The sequence below is a fragment of the Onychomys torridus genome, chromosome 6 (genome assembly GCF_903995425.1).
Source record: "Onychomys torridus chromosome 6, mOncTor1.1, whole genome shotgun sequence".
NCBI lineage: Eukaryota > Metazoa > Chordata > Mammalia > Rodentia > Cricetidae > Onychomys > Onychomys torridus.
Window position 1 is genome coordinate 30,670,334 of NC_050448.1, and position 14,892 is coordinate 30,685,225.

Genomic DNA, 14,892 nt, shown 5'->3' on the forward strand with positions numbered 1-14,892 from the left:
GGAGGGTGGGGAGAGCGGGTCACCGCGCCTGCGCGCTGGGAGGTGTGACCCGGGTGGGAAAGCCCTCGGCGTCCGCCATTTTGGCTGCCTCTGTCGGTCTTTTCAGTTACCACGTGAACCGCCGACGGAGACCCGTGAGGGGGGAGGTGGCGGCAGCGTTAAGTGAGCAAGGGGAAAAAGAAAAAAGGGGGGAAAAGAAAAGGGAGGAGAAAGGGGTGTCAGGACAGGGCGGCGCGGCGACACCCGAGGCCTAGTGGCGGCCGAGCGGAGGATTCAAGGCTGAAGCGAGCTTGGGAACGGCAGCGGCGGCGGGCGGACAAACGGACTGACCGAGCCGGGCGGTGGCGGGAGCCGCGGGAGGAGCCGGAACCATGCCGGCCGTGAGCCTCCCGCCCAAGGAGAACGCGCTCTTCAAGCGCATCTTGGTGAGTACGAGGCTGCGGGCGGGCGGCGGGGAGCGTCTCGCTGGGAGCTGGGCCTGTCACTCCCAAGCCCGGGCGGGCGGGCGGGCGGGCGGGCGGGCACCGGGCCACCCCGCGGGGACCCCGCCTTGGTAGTGCTGGCCGGCTGAGCGCACCCCTTCGTCTCGCCCCAGTGGCGCCCAGCTCGGTCCGCGCGCCGCGGGCCGCGGGCTTCGGAGGCCTGGGTTCCGGACTAGGCCCCGACTCCCCGGCTTCCACACGGCTGCCTTTTACCCTCCTAGAGCGAAGGGAGGAGCAGCCTGGCCTTGAGCGGGACAGCGGGCCGTCCGGGCTGGGAGTCGCGGCCCGCTCGGGTCGGGGATCCTGCTGACTGGTCGGGGTGGCACCCTCCGGAGGGAACAGGTGGTGTGGCTGAGGCACGACTCATTCATTGCTTGAACGCGCTTCTCCCTTCGCGGCCCGTCCCTCCCTCTCCCTCCCCACCTGAGATTCACCTGTCCCCGCCCGGCCGGGGTCACTGTGTGACTCGAGACGGGGGGGGGGGGGGGGGGAAGGATGGAATAGGGAAGGGAGCTTTGCAGTATGTCACCTCCATGTAGTCACTTGCAACACTTGACTCTGCAGCCCCTGGGTGTCTTTTTTGGGAGTGTGTGTGTGGGGGAACCCCATTTCTTAGTTTGAGAGCAAAACAGCCCCACCCCGCCACCCTTCTCCGGAGGTGGGACTCATTTCTAGGGGGCGGTCCGGTAGGAAGTTCTAGTACAGACTTTGCTTATACTGTGAAGTTTTTAAAACACCGATGCAAAAACTTAGTAGAAGATAACTAAATAAGAAATTTCTGAGATGGATCTTGTTGACGCTGTGTTTCAGATGTTTGCAGTTTGCATAAAAACGGCATGCATTGCTACTTGTCGAGGTACTGGATTGAACCTGTTTACATTGTAAACTGTGCCCAGGAGTCTTGAAGCTGTCATTAATACATTGTAGCACTTTTTCTGTTGTTTGGTATTTAGTGTATGGGTCGCTTCTTTTACACAAACGTTTCTTTGTGAAAGAATTAACTGTATTTGCCAAATTTAAGACTTGAATTGCGGTGGTGGTGCATGCCTTTAATCCCAGCACTCGAAGGACAGAGGCCGGCGCATCTCTGTTTGAGGACAGCCAGGGCTACCCAGAGAAACGCTGTCTTGAAACCCAGGGGAAGAGCGGGCAAGAGGGAGAGACTGACTTGAACTTGAATTTTGGAGCGTGTATGCTGGTGTTAGCCTTACAGCTTGCAGTTACAATTCACTTGCTTGACAAAGAAATAGGGAGATCTAGGTTTTTTATTTGTTCTGTTCTGTTTTGTTGTTTCCAAATAACTCAGCGGTTTAGAGCACTTGGGCTGCTCTTCCAGAGGTCTTGAGTTTAATGCCCAGCAACCACATGGTGGCTCACAACCATCTATAATGGGATCTCATGCCCTCTTCTGGCTTGTAGGCATACATGCAAATAGAACACATAAAATACATAAATCCTAAATAACCATTTATGTCGAGGTAACTGATTTTACAGAAATACCCATGTTATGTTATAGATTAATCAACTTGTGTTGAAAAACATATTAGATAGTCCCATACTACTTAATGATATTTTGTTTTCAGACCGTTTGAAGTAGGATTGTAGCATAGTTGTTTCGTTTTTTTTTTTTTAATTTTTCTGTGTTGTGAGACCTCTCCCTGTCTGAAAAACAAAAACACAAACAAAATAAAAACAGATTTGGCAGCAAGTGTTTTTACTCACTGTGCCATCTCATCAGCTGAAGATTAGTTGCTGTTGTTATTTCTGTGTTGGAGATCTATCCCAGGGCTTGTGCATTCAAAGCAGGTGATCTACCACTGAGCTACACTCAATTATTTTAAGACTAGTTGATGTGTAGGTAGAACTATAGCACAGTTTTCTTGCAATGTTTACCCACCCACCCCCTTGTCCCTTTATTTTTCCTTCTTATTTTTATAATGCTGGAGGTTGGACCCTGTGTTAAATACAAGTAGAGCTATGCTCCCAACCCTTTCTCCCTGTTTATACTGACTAGGGGGAAAAACTGAAAAATCGAGAGTACCAGAAATACACTTTAAGTCTTTAACATATTGCCAAGATTACTTTCTTTTTCTGTACATATGCTGAAACAAAAGAAAACTGTATACTTATGCTTCATTCCTTAGGAATAAAGCCATTGCCCTGTATAGTTGTAATACCATTAATAGTTTTTTTTTTTTGTAATATTCAAGTTTTCCAGCTGTTAGTGACACCTTTTTATTGGTTTGTTTTTCTTTTGAGTCTTAATCTGTAGTTCAGGCAGGCCTCTATTTCTTAGTATTCCTCCTGCCTCGGCCTTCCAGTACTTGGATAGCAGGTGCAAGCCACCATGTTGGACAAAATCAATTGTGTGCCTGTGTATATGCACATGTTGGTTTTGATTCCAGGGCGTGGCACATGCTAGGTAAATACTCTTTACCACTGAGGAGTACATATCTCCTCCCCTAAAAATTGTTCTTTTTACTTTGAGAGAGCCATAAAGTTATACATAGCTTGAGATTTTTTGTATAATTTACCTGCTTTTCCAAATATTAATATCTTGTCAATCTTATAGTTGATTGTAATATTGATAATGTCTACCAATTTTATTCATATTTACCAAGTTTTACTTGTAGTGTAGTGTGTGTGTTTAGTTCTATGCAGTGCTATTATACGTGTAGATATGACAATTCTATGTCAACACAAAGGAGCCATGTGTTGCCCATTTAGACCCACATCCACCTATATCCTTCTCATCCTCTCTCTCCTCTCATCCTCCAGCAGCCATGACTAGTGTGTCTCCTATTGGAGTAATTTTTAAAGAGTATTTACTAAAGATAGTCATAAAGTATGTAATTTACAGATTGGCATTTCTTCAGTGCAGGAGAATTTCCTTGTGGTTTATCTAAGTTTTCACTTGTATCAGTAGTCTGTTCTACTTGATTGCAAAGTAATAATCCACAATGTAAAGTTAGTAGAGTTGATTTTACCATTTATAGAATTGCAGTTCTTGGTTGTGGTGGTGGGACAAAAACCTTTAACTAAAGTCAGTGCAAAAGGATTTATTATTTTAAAATATTTTAGTGTGTGTGTGTGTGTGTGTGTGTGTGAGAGAGAGAGAGAGAGAGACAGAGACAGAGACAGAGACAGAGAGACAGACAAAGACAGAGAGACAGAGAGAGAATGTGTTTGTGTGCCTCATGACAACGCACACATGTATAGGTCAGAGAACAGTTTTCTGGAATTGGTTCTTTTTCCACCAAGGGGGTCCCAGGGATGAAATTCAGGTCTTTAGGTGGCAAACACTTTTACTCACCAGAGCCATTTTGCTAGCCCAGTAAAGGATTTATTGTGATAAGACCCCTAAACAAGAAAATGTGTAAATCACTAAGTGAAAGAAGAAAAGGAGATACAATGTTTTTATTGTTGACAGGCATTAGGAATGAAGAAAATGTTACCAATCAAAATAATAGTTTGTTTCAGAATTGCATCTGTTTCAGCTTTTATAGTGTTAGCTCTCGCTTTTTTTTCTGAGACAGGATAGGAGTGGGATGGGGTGTCTCACATAGTTGTGACTGTCTTGGAACTCACTGTGTAGACCAGACTGACCTCAACCTTACAGAGATCAACCTGCTTCTGCCTCTGAAGTGATGGGACTAAAGGCATGTGCCACCATGTTGGGGAATACTCTTGATTTTTAAGCTTTCTCTCCTCTCTGTTTTCCTGTCTGGTAAAGGGAAAGTTGGGCACACTTTAGTGCTAAAATCCGTGCTGGTAGGTTGGTGACAGCAACACTGCTTTTGTTGTGGTGTTCCATACTTAGTAAACTTATACAGGCCAGTTCATATTGCACAGGAACTTTTATCCTTAATTTGAGAATGATGAAATGTTTCTGGCTCACTATTTTAGTGGAAACTAGTGTAAGTATGACTTTGCACAATTTCATAATTTCTACAGTGGATTTACCTGGCTTAGTTTAGTTTGTTTGATACCTGCAGTAACATTTGTTGTGTATTTGCCCACTCCCTTTCTCCACATTGCTGTGTTTTCTAAGTATTGTTATCAATTGATAAAAATATCTTGTCTCTAGTTCATCTAGAGAGAAGGTAAATTTGATGTTACAAATATATGTATATTGTATTATGTGAGATTTTGCTTGATTGCTTACTAGTTCTTTTAAAATTTCATGTTATTTTAATATTTTAGATTAAATAATATTTAATATTTAGTTAAAGTCATTAGAAAATTGTGGCCTCTGTATACCTTTTGTGGTGTTTGCTCATCTAGATCAGTGGTTCTCAATCTTCCTCATGCTTCAATTCTTCATGTGTGGTGATCCCCAGCTATAAAATTGTTTTTGTTGCTACTTCATAACTCTAATTTTGCTGTTGTTGTGAATTGTAATATAAATATCTGTGTTTTCTGATGGTCTTATGCAACCTCTGTGAAAGGGTCATTCAACCCCCAAAGGGGTTGTGACCCACAGGTTGAGAAACACTGAAAAAGTTTGAGGATTGCCTTAGAGCTTTACATCACTCTCTTTGGTTTGAGACAGGGTTTCTTTGTGTAGCCTGTCCTAGAACTCACTCTGTAGACCAGGCTGGCTTCAAACCCAGAGATCTGCCTGCCACTGCCTCTCGAGTGCTGGGATTAAAGATGTGATCCACCAATGCCCAGCTTTACAACACTTTCTTGGGATTTGGATTTATGGTAAGGAAGATGTGCTTGAAAGGTGTGGCCAAAACTCAACACCTTTCAGATTTTAGCCTGCTTGAAAAGTGGAACCTCCTTAATGCCTAAAATCACCAAGCTGGTTGTTGGTACTGCTGCTTCCCTCTCTTTTGCTCTTTATATATTAATGTGAGTCATAAGAATATAAAATCCAAGTTGGGAATACTTACTGCTGTTACTAAATGTTTTGAGGCTGGAGAGATGGCTCAGCAGTTAAGAGTACTGACTGGTCTTCAAGAGGTCCCAAGTTCAATTCCCAGCACCCACATGGCAGCTCACAACTGTCTGTAACTTCAGTTCCAGGGGATCTAACCCCCTCACACAGACATACATGCAGGCAAAACACCAATGCACATGAAATAAAATAAGTTATAAATGTTGCTTTGAACTTTGGTTTGAGTGATTTAAGTTCCAAGGACAGAATATTTCTTAGAAAAAGGTTAGGAGCTGGCAGAGTAATCCCAGTACTTGGGTGGCAGAGGCAGTTGGATCTCTGAGTTCGAGGACAGCCTGGTCTACAGAGTGAGTTCCAAGACAGCCAGGGCTACACAGAGAAACCCTGTCTTAAAAAACAAACAAAACCAAAACCAAACTAAAGGTATAGTGGGCTAGAGAGATGGCTCAGCTATTGAAGGTTAGACCTACAACCAGAAAGATGAGAAAAGAGTTGGGAGAATGGTGACAGCTTGGTGACACTTTGTGAGTTACTGAACACCTTCCATTTCCCAGGCTCTGCTCTGGACCTTTCAGAGTATCCTCCAGTTTTTGAGTACTAGATTGTGGGTGTGTGCCACCATGACTTTCTCTGCAGTGCCCTTTTGAGAGTTCTTTCTTAATCTCAGAAGCTTGCAGAGCAGACTTTTCACTTACATATTTATTTATTTTGTGTACGCTTGCACATGCATGCCCACATACACATGCTGCAGTGAATGTGGTGATCAGAGGCAGTTTGTGGAAGCTGGTTCTCCACTTCCACCGTGTGGGTTCTGGGGATCAAACTCAGGTCATCGGGCTTGGCAGCAAGCAGCTTTACCCACTGAGCTATCCTGGCCTCAGGCAGATGTTTTTATTAAGCAAACAGACTGAAGTTAAATTAGGGTGCCCACCTAGAGCTAGAAGTCAGGAGTCAGACTTCACTTTTTCAGGGCAATTAAATCATGTTTATCTAGTGTTTACTATTTGAAGGAGAGATGTGAGAGGAGGAAGTTGGGGAGGGGAGGGAAAGGAAAGAAAGAGTTCTTATAACTAGTGACGATTAGGTTAGTTTTAGTTGCTGATAAAATTCATATTAGGAATTATTAACAAGTAGATTTCCATATTCACAGGAAAGATCACCTGCCTTTTTTATATTACATTTACCCAAGTTGGAAATCAAACCCATGGTACATCCATGCCAGACTCAGCTATTATTTAAGTTTCAGTATGACATTATTCTAGTTTTGTACGTGAGTATAGACAGTGACTTTGAAATTGGTTCCCTTTTGCTTTTTGAAATTTGTTTTAATGTATTTCTGCCTGCACTTCATGCATGTAAAGCAGGGCTGCTTAAACCTTGTCCACCTGTGACCTCCTTTTGTCTAAGAAATTTTATATAACCTCTTAATGGAGATACATAAAGTAGATATTCAGATCAGATACTAGCTGATCATAAAGACATTTATTAAAAAATTTGATGTCTTTATTAACATGTGTTAGTTACACAAGGTAATGGATCCATTAAAACAATTTAAGAAATATCTAAAACAAAATTTTACATTTATTTATTTTGCATGTTTGGGGCGCATAGTACAATACTTATGTGGAGCCAGAGGACAACTTTCAGGTGTGTATTCTTTTACTATGTGGGTCCCAAGGTTCCAGTTCAGGCCTTCTGGCTTGATGTGGCCCTAAGGTTGTTTTTGTTTGTTTGTTTGGTTGGTTGGTTGGTTTTGTTTTTGAGACAAGGTCTCTTATGAAAGTCTAGAACTTGGTATGCATACTCACAGGGATCCACCTGTCTTTGTGCTAGTATTAGAGGCATGCACCACCAATGCCAGTCAAGAAAATTAGGTACACATTAACTTTACAAGTTAGTAAAGAAGAAAGTAGCTTGTAAACTGTGATGGCTGGTTTTAATTGTGAACATGACAATCTACAATCACCTGGGAAACGAGTCTTAATGAGAAATTGTGTAGTCCCAGCACTTGGGAGGCTGAGGCAGGTTGATCTCTGAGTTTGAGGCCAGCCTAGTCTACAAGAGTTCTAAGGACAGCGAGAGAAAACCTGTCTTGAAAAACAAACAAACGAGGGGGGCGGGACTGTTTAGATGAAGTTGGTTTGTGGGCAGCTAGTGGGAGATTATCTTGATTATGATAATTGAGATGGGAATGTCTGCCCAAACTGGGTGGCATCATTCCCTAGGCAGGGTAACTCCAACCCAGTGCAAACATGAAAACTAATTCATTTGCTCTGTTCCTGTTTATGGGTGTATTGTCACCAGTACTCTTGTGCTTGCTAGGTCTCTGTCAGCTTGACCCAAGCTAGAGTCATTGTGGAAGAGAGAATCTCAGTTGAGAAAAATGCCCCTACCAGATTGGCCTGTGGGCAGTCCTGTGGTATGTTTTCTTGATTAATGATTGATGTGAGAGACCTGGTTCCCTGGAGCAGCGCTACCCATAAGCAGGTGGTCCTGGGTGACATCAGGAAGCAGGCTAAGCAAACCAGGCCAGAAGGGACAAGCCAGAAAGTGCCTCTCCTTCCCGGACTATGCATCTGTTCCTGCCTCCAAGTTCCGGTCCTAACTTCCTGTGTCATAAATGGATATTAGTCAGGGAAAGAAGATGAAATAGACCCTTTCCTCCCCAAGTTGTTTCTTGTCATGGTGTTTCCTCACAGCAGTAGATACCCTAAGACAGCTCTTGCTGTGACTTCCCCGCAGTAATGCACTATAACCGTGAATTGTGAGTTCAACCTCTCCTAAGTTGCTTTTGTCATGATATATATTATTACAGCAACAAGAAATGAAATTAAGACATACACTAATAAGATGGATGTGCTTGTTTATTTTTACAAGAACAATTAAATCTTGACTGATTTCCCCTGCTTACCCCACCTCTCCCCCAGGGTTTCATTGTATAACAGCCTTGGCTGTCCTAGAACTCACTTTGTAGACCAGGCTGGCCTCGAACTCACAGAGATCTGCCTGTCTCTGCCTGCTGAGTGCAGGGATAAAGGTGTGTGCCACCACCGCCCAGCTCAGTTTTCAATACTAATAGACAATATTGCATTCTTACAGAAGCAGACAAAAGCTTTATAGGAACTGAACTTACAGTTACATTTCATAGATACTGCAAAGCCATACAGTTTAGGGTCATTTGGGGTGCTCACATAGACTCATTGATAATAGAACTACCATCCCAGCTATTGGGAAGCACTGCCTAGAGTTTTCCAGAGGGGAGCACTTGGCACCCTGCAGGATTGGAGGAGGTCTGGAGTGCTGCTGACTAAGTGATCTCAACTTAGTGTGCCATCTTACTTTTACTATTTCTGCTTCTGAGAATGGATGTATGACAGAGGATTGATTCAAATATATATTTTCTGTTCATAAAAATGTGCATAAAAGTCCACGTTGTACGAGAGCATACACAAAAAACTGGGTGTTGGGAAGTTTGTCTTCTAGGAAACTGCATGGATCTGTCACATTTTTCTTGGGCCTGTGTTTAGATGGAGTCCTCTAAATGTTCGAGCCTTATTTGATCAGGAATATTTATTTTTCAACCTATTTCTTTTTTCCTTTATGGTTTTATTTTTCTCTTATATAATCATGACATTTGATATACTTAGCTGTATATTTATCACATATCTTTAGCAATTAATTTGTCCTTGTAATTAAAATGTGGGTTTTATGATAGGGACTTTGTTTTGTTAATTGTTATGTTCATATTGGGTAATGTATATAGTACTATAATATGCTAAATAAATGTGGCATAAGACAGGTGTTAAGATAGTATTTCCAGATCAAGAGAAAAGGTTCTTTGGATTGTGTTTGCATGAGTATTTTTGGAAAAGATAGTTGTGCTGGTCCCTTAGCATTGTAGACTGTATTATTATACAGGGTAATTATAGGATATTGGGCAGAGCCTGTATTATTTATTTGGTAAGACCTTGGAAATTGCATTTATGAATGCATTTATGAACGAATGAATCATAGTTCATTTACGTGGCCTATTATAAGAGCATAATAAAAGGAAATCTTTGTCATTGTTTGATTTTTGCTTGTTTTAATAGTAGAGAGGGAAAAAAAAACTTAAAGGAGTTTGTTGTTAGGTGTCTGATGAATTAGTCATCTAACTTAGTGAGATCCTGTCTCAAGAACACAAAGGTTAGGGATGTTACTCAGTGTTAGAGAATTTACCTCACATTTCCAGTGTCATGGTTTCAGTATCTAGCACTACCTCCTCATCCTCTGTCAAAAAAGAAACAAACAAAACACCAAACCAGAAGCAAAACCTAGTTTAATTTGTTGTGTATAGTTCTTCCCTTCTTGTTAAGATGTGGATTATAACTGGTGGTGATGGTGTATGCCTGTAATCCCAGTCTTGGGAGACAGAGGCAAGTGGATCTGTGTGAGTGAGTTCCAGGATAGGACAGGCTACCCAGAGAAACCCTGTCTCGACCCCCCCCCCCCCCCCCCCCCGGAGATTTATACCTCTTCTTTTAAAACAACTTTTTTAACTTTTAAAACTTTTTTCAGGGGGTTGGGGATTTAGCTCAGTGGTAGAGCGCTTGCTAGAGGCCCTGGGTTCGGTCCTCAGCTCTGGCAAAAAAAAAAAAAAAAAAAAAAAAGTTTAAAATATTAGCCGGGCGGTGGTGGCACACGTCTGTAATCCCAGCACTCGGGAGGCAGAGGCAGGTGTCCAGGACAGGCTCCAAAGCTACAGAGAAACCCTGTCTCGAGAAAACTAAAAAACAAACAAACAAAAACTTTTTAAAAATTATTATTTTTTCTTATGTAAGGCCTCACTATGTAGTTCCGGCTGGCCTAGAACTCACAATGTGGATCAGACTTGCTCAAACTTAGAAATCTGCCTGCCTCTGCCTCTTGAGTGCTATGAATAAAGGCATGTGTCACATGCCCAGACCTTTTTTCCTATTTTAAAGTAAAACAAAAGTTGTGCAGAAATAAATGATGGACCTGGTGTTTTCTAAATTTTGGTTTTGATTAAAAAAATTTATTTCAAATGTATGAGTGTTTTGTGTACATATATGTATGTGTACCATGTGCATGCATGCCTAGTGCTTATGCAAACAAGAAGAGGGCATTGGATTCCCCAGAACTGCAGCTGTAGATATTTGTAATCTACTGTGTGGATGCTGGGAGTTGATTGAAGAACCTTGGTCTTGTGCAGTCAAAGCCAGTGTTCCTAGCTGCTGAATTTGGTTTTTGAGACTGTCTTCTATAGCTCATGCTGATCTGGAACTAGCATTTAGCCCAGGCTAGCATCAGATTTGCAGCAACCGTCCAGCTTCATCTTTCTGAGTGCTGGAGTTATAGGTGTTTGCCATTATGCCTGACTAAGGCTACCCCTCCCATATTCTCTACTGTGATTATCTTTTATTAAGTATAAAGTAAACAAAACTTTAGTTGAGGTAATTTGGGATATCTGTTAGATTTCCTGAGGAAACTATAAGGGTGTTTGAGTGTTTTGAGGTTTTATCTTTGGATAAAAGGAGAAATGAATGTTTGCTTTTTTTTAAGGGTAGGGGAACATACTCTTAGGATGGGTTGTTTTTACTTTCAAACACGTTGTTGTACCAAGTAACCAAATAGCAATCTTTGTTCCCTTCTTGATAATAGATAGGGTCCACTTCAAGTGGTACTGTTTGTTTTTCAGAGAGATTTCGTTGGCTCTTACAAGACCTCCTTTGATTGTCAGTTGAGGACTGCCTCAAAATGAAGAGTGAAGTATTCATTGACTATCTCCTTTGAACCAGAGTGATACGTTTTTTTTTTTTTTTCATTTTTCTTTTTTAATATTATTTTACTTACATGCATTGGTATTTTGCCTTGGGTGTCGTGTCCCCTGAAACTGGAGTTATAGATAGATGTGAGCTGTCATGTGGGTGCTGGGATTTGAACTTGAGTCCTCTGGAAAAGCAGTTGGTGCTCTTAACCACTGAACCATCTCTCCATCCCCTTGTTTTTCTTTTTATATGTTAATGAGTCTAAACTTTGTAACATTTCTTTGAAATTTTTAAGATAGGTAATTCTTGCAATTGCATTGTTAAAAGTATCTTTCTCATTGCTTTGTATATGTTCTATCTATATCAGGGCATGCACATTCCTAAAAGACATTGCATTGTGCAAGTTTGGAATTAAAAACTACAAGGTGTGTGGGGAAAATGGGTCTGGCACAGCATCACAAATATAAGCAAGGCAGTACATGTCTATAATGTCAGCAATCTACTCTGGAAGCCAAGTTCCAGACTAGCCTGTGCTACATAGAAAGACCTTATCTCAAAAATCAAGTCCCCAGTAACAGCAAAATAGGACTTTAATAAAAATGATAAACATGGGAACTGAAGAGGTGCTCAGTGTTAAGACGCTTATTCTATCACAGGACCTGAATTAACATCCAGGCACCCACTTCAGGTAGCTAACAAATTGTCTCTAACTCCAAGGAACCATACAACAATCATACAAGACCTTACACACATGAAAATAAATCTTTTTAAAAAGTAGTGGGGTTGGGGATTTAGCTCAGTGTTAGAGCGCTTGACTATCAAGTGCAAGGCCCTGGGTCGATCCTCAGCTCCCCCCCCCCCCAAAGTAGCACCGATTTACATATGTAAAATAATTAACAGATACATAAATACTGTAATGTAAGTGGTGCATCCAAAGGATCATAGTTTGCCTATTACTCTGCAGTGGTAGGTTTTTTGAAATCTGATACAAGGTAGCATCAGATGTGGGTACATGTGGCATAGTTTGGCTCAGATCACACAGGGTGAACTGAGGTGGCTGGTAGATGTTTGATGTTTTTTGCAGCAGTGTGCTATGTGTGCCCACAGGACTTGTTTCAGCTGGCTGTTTTCTGTGTTCACTTAGTTTTCTGGCAGTTGAAATCCCACTAAAGCAAACACAAAATTTGAAGATATTAAAATATCCCCTAATATATTAATTCTAGTGGAGCAAATGTGTATATGCAAAACAAACATTACTATAGAGTTTGGAGTTTGCTGTTCCCTGCCTAAGAACATTGTAGAGACCATAGCTTTTGTGTGGGCTCTTCTGTCTAAGCTCGGCCTTTGCCCTCTTATAAGTAGCACAGGAGGCACCGTCATCATGGTCTTTGTTATTTTAGTTGCTACTGCCAATGTATGATAAAGCAATACTCCTTCTCTTCTTCTGAGTTTTAGGTAGGAGTTTTTCATTTCTTTTTTTCTTTTTCTTTTTCGAGACAGGGTTTTTCTGTATAGCTCTGGCTGTCCTGGAACTCACTCTGTAGACCAGGCTCTGGCCTTGAACTCTTAGAGAATCTGCCTGTTTCTGCCACCTGAGTCCTCAGATCAAAGGCATGTGCCACTACTGCCTGGCTTGGAAGGAGTTTTCTTATAGTTGAAAGCTTAAGTGAAAGGCAGGCAAGAGGTGCTCCTATAGAAGGTCCAAAGTGGGTTGCCCCTGAGGGCCAGTTCCCCCTTTCTTCTTTACATGTGGCTTTTAAAAAATTGTATGTGTCTCTTTGCTTGCTTGCTTGCTTGTTCATTTATTTATATATTTCTGAGACAGGGTCTCACTATGTAGTCCTGGCTATCCTGGAACTTGCTCTGTAGCACCAGGCTAGCCTTGAACTCAAAGATTTGCATGCCTCTGCCTCCACCTCTTGAGTGCTGGGTTCAAAGGCAGTTGTGGTGGCTCACCCCCCCAAGCCTTCCTTTTAAGTAAGGCACCTCCTTTTCTCTCTGAAGCTATGTGTTGCTAAAAAGCTGTAACCTTTATTTTAGCACATGCTCAAAGCCCTTTATGACTCCCCAGTAGCCAAAGCTAACACTATTGTGTGTCAGATCTGCTGTCCATTCTTTCTCTCTGATAGGGGACCTCTCTTTTTGAGGGCAAATTTCAGGTGCTATTATAGGTGCAGTATGTGTAGGACCCTGCTGTATTATTCTTTGGACAGTTGCCATTGAAGCTTCTTTGTCTTAGGTATATATACACTTACCTGAAAAATTCAGGTTTTTAGTTGTTTTATTTATGTTGTATGATCAGCTGTGGTTGTACTGAATCTTTCTTCTGTCCTGCCTTTAGCTCCCAAATAACCACAGGGAAACTTACTAATTATGAAATCTTGGCCGATAGCTTAGGCATGTTTCTAACAAGCTCTTATAACTTAAATTAACTCATTTCTTTTAATCTACATTCTTTTTTTTTTTTGGAGCTGAGGATCGAACCCAGGGCCTTGCTAGGCAAGCGCTCTACCACTGAGTTAAACCCCCAACCCTAATCTACATTTTTTTACATGGCTCTTTACTTTGTAATGTCCATGCTGCTTGCTCTGGTCTTGGCATCTCCCCCTTTCTTCACAGCATCTTCTCTACCCTGAAAAATCCTGCCTAGCTATTGGCTGTTCAGCTTTTTATTAAACCAGTTTTCAAGTGATACATCTTCACAGTGTACAAAAAGATTATTCCACAACATGTGGTTGATTGCATTTGTTCTTTCTGGGCCTAGTTTTTAAAAAGATTTATTTTAATTTCTATTTATGTGTATGCAAGGATATATGTATACCTGAATGAATTTATATATGTCATGTGTGTACAGGTGAAGTTATGGTCAGTTGTGAGCAGCTGTCTGATGTAGGTTCTGGGATTTGGAGCTGTATTCTGACAAGAACAGTAAGCTCTTTTTAACCTTGAGCTTTTGTCCAGCCTCTACCTGGACAGTTCTTTTTGAGGATTTATGGAGTGTTTATTAGAAGGTAAAAATTTTCTTAGACTTCATCTTTATTGTATGTTTTGCCTAAAAACAGTGCTGTTGGCTTTAAAATAATCTTTAATTCACGGTCTCTATATATAACTGAATTGTTGGTTGTATTTATGATTTTGTGTCCTCTGTTCTTCACACCGTTTTTGCAAAAGTTTCATGTAATTATTAAGTTTTGTTATGTGGTTGACTTTCAATCATACTCTGAGTTTTGTAGGTAATACTAATATTATGCAGAAATCCTCAGTCCCATTTTAGCTAGCTAGCCCTCTTGCCCGCCCGCCCGCCCGCCATTCTCAGTTTCTTTTCTAGATTGGCCTTGAACTCATTTTGAAGCTGAATCAGGCCTTGAATTCACTTTTATTACTCCTTAGCCTTCTAAGTCACTTACTGTGTTTGGCTCGCCTTTCCCTTTCCCTTTTCCCTTTCTTTCCCCCTCTGCCTCCCTCCCTTCCCCTTTTTTGGTTTTTTGAGACAGAGTTTCTCTGAGTAGCCCTGCCTGTCCTAGAACTCACGAACTCTGTGTGTAGACCAGGCTGGTCTGGGACTTCGAGATCAGCCTGCCTCTGCTGGGATAAAGGCTGCACCACCACACCAGGCTTGCTTTCTTGCTTGCTTGCTTTCTCTCTCTCTCTTTCTTTATTCTATATGTTTTTCATATCATGTATCTTGATCCCATTCATTCCCAGTCCCTCTGAATTTGCCCTTTGTCCCTGCACCCCC

The 14,892-nt window shown here is 41.8% G+C and overlaps 1 protein-coding gene across 1 annotated transcript in view; it reads left to right on the top strand.

The window, feature by feature from the left end:
• Positions 1-72: 72 nt before the first annotated feature.
• Naa15 (N-alpha-acetyltransferase 15, NatA auxiliary subunit) overlaps positions 73-14,892 on the top strand; it is a 71,127-nt gene continuing 56,307 nt past the window's right edge. The window contains exon 1 of the mRNA XM_036189647.1: positions 73-425. Coding sequence (XP_036045540.1) covers positions 372-425 — 54 coding nt within the window. The 5' untranslated portion in view covers positions 73-371. The remainder of the gene's footprint in view (positions 426-14,892) is intronic.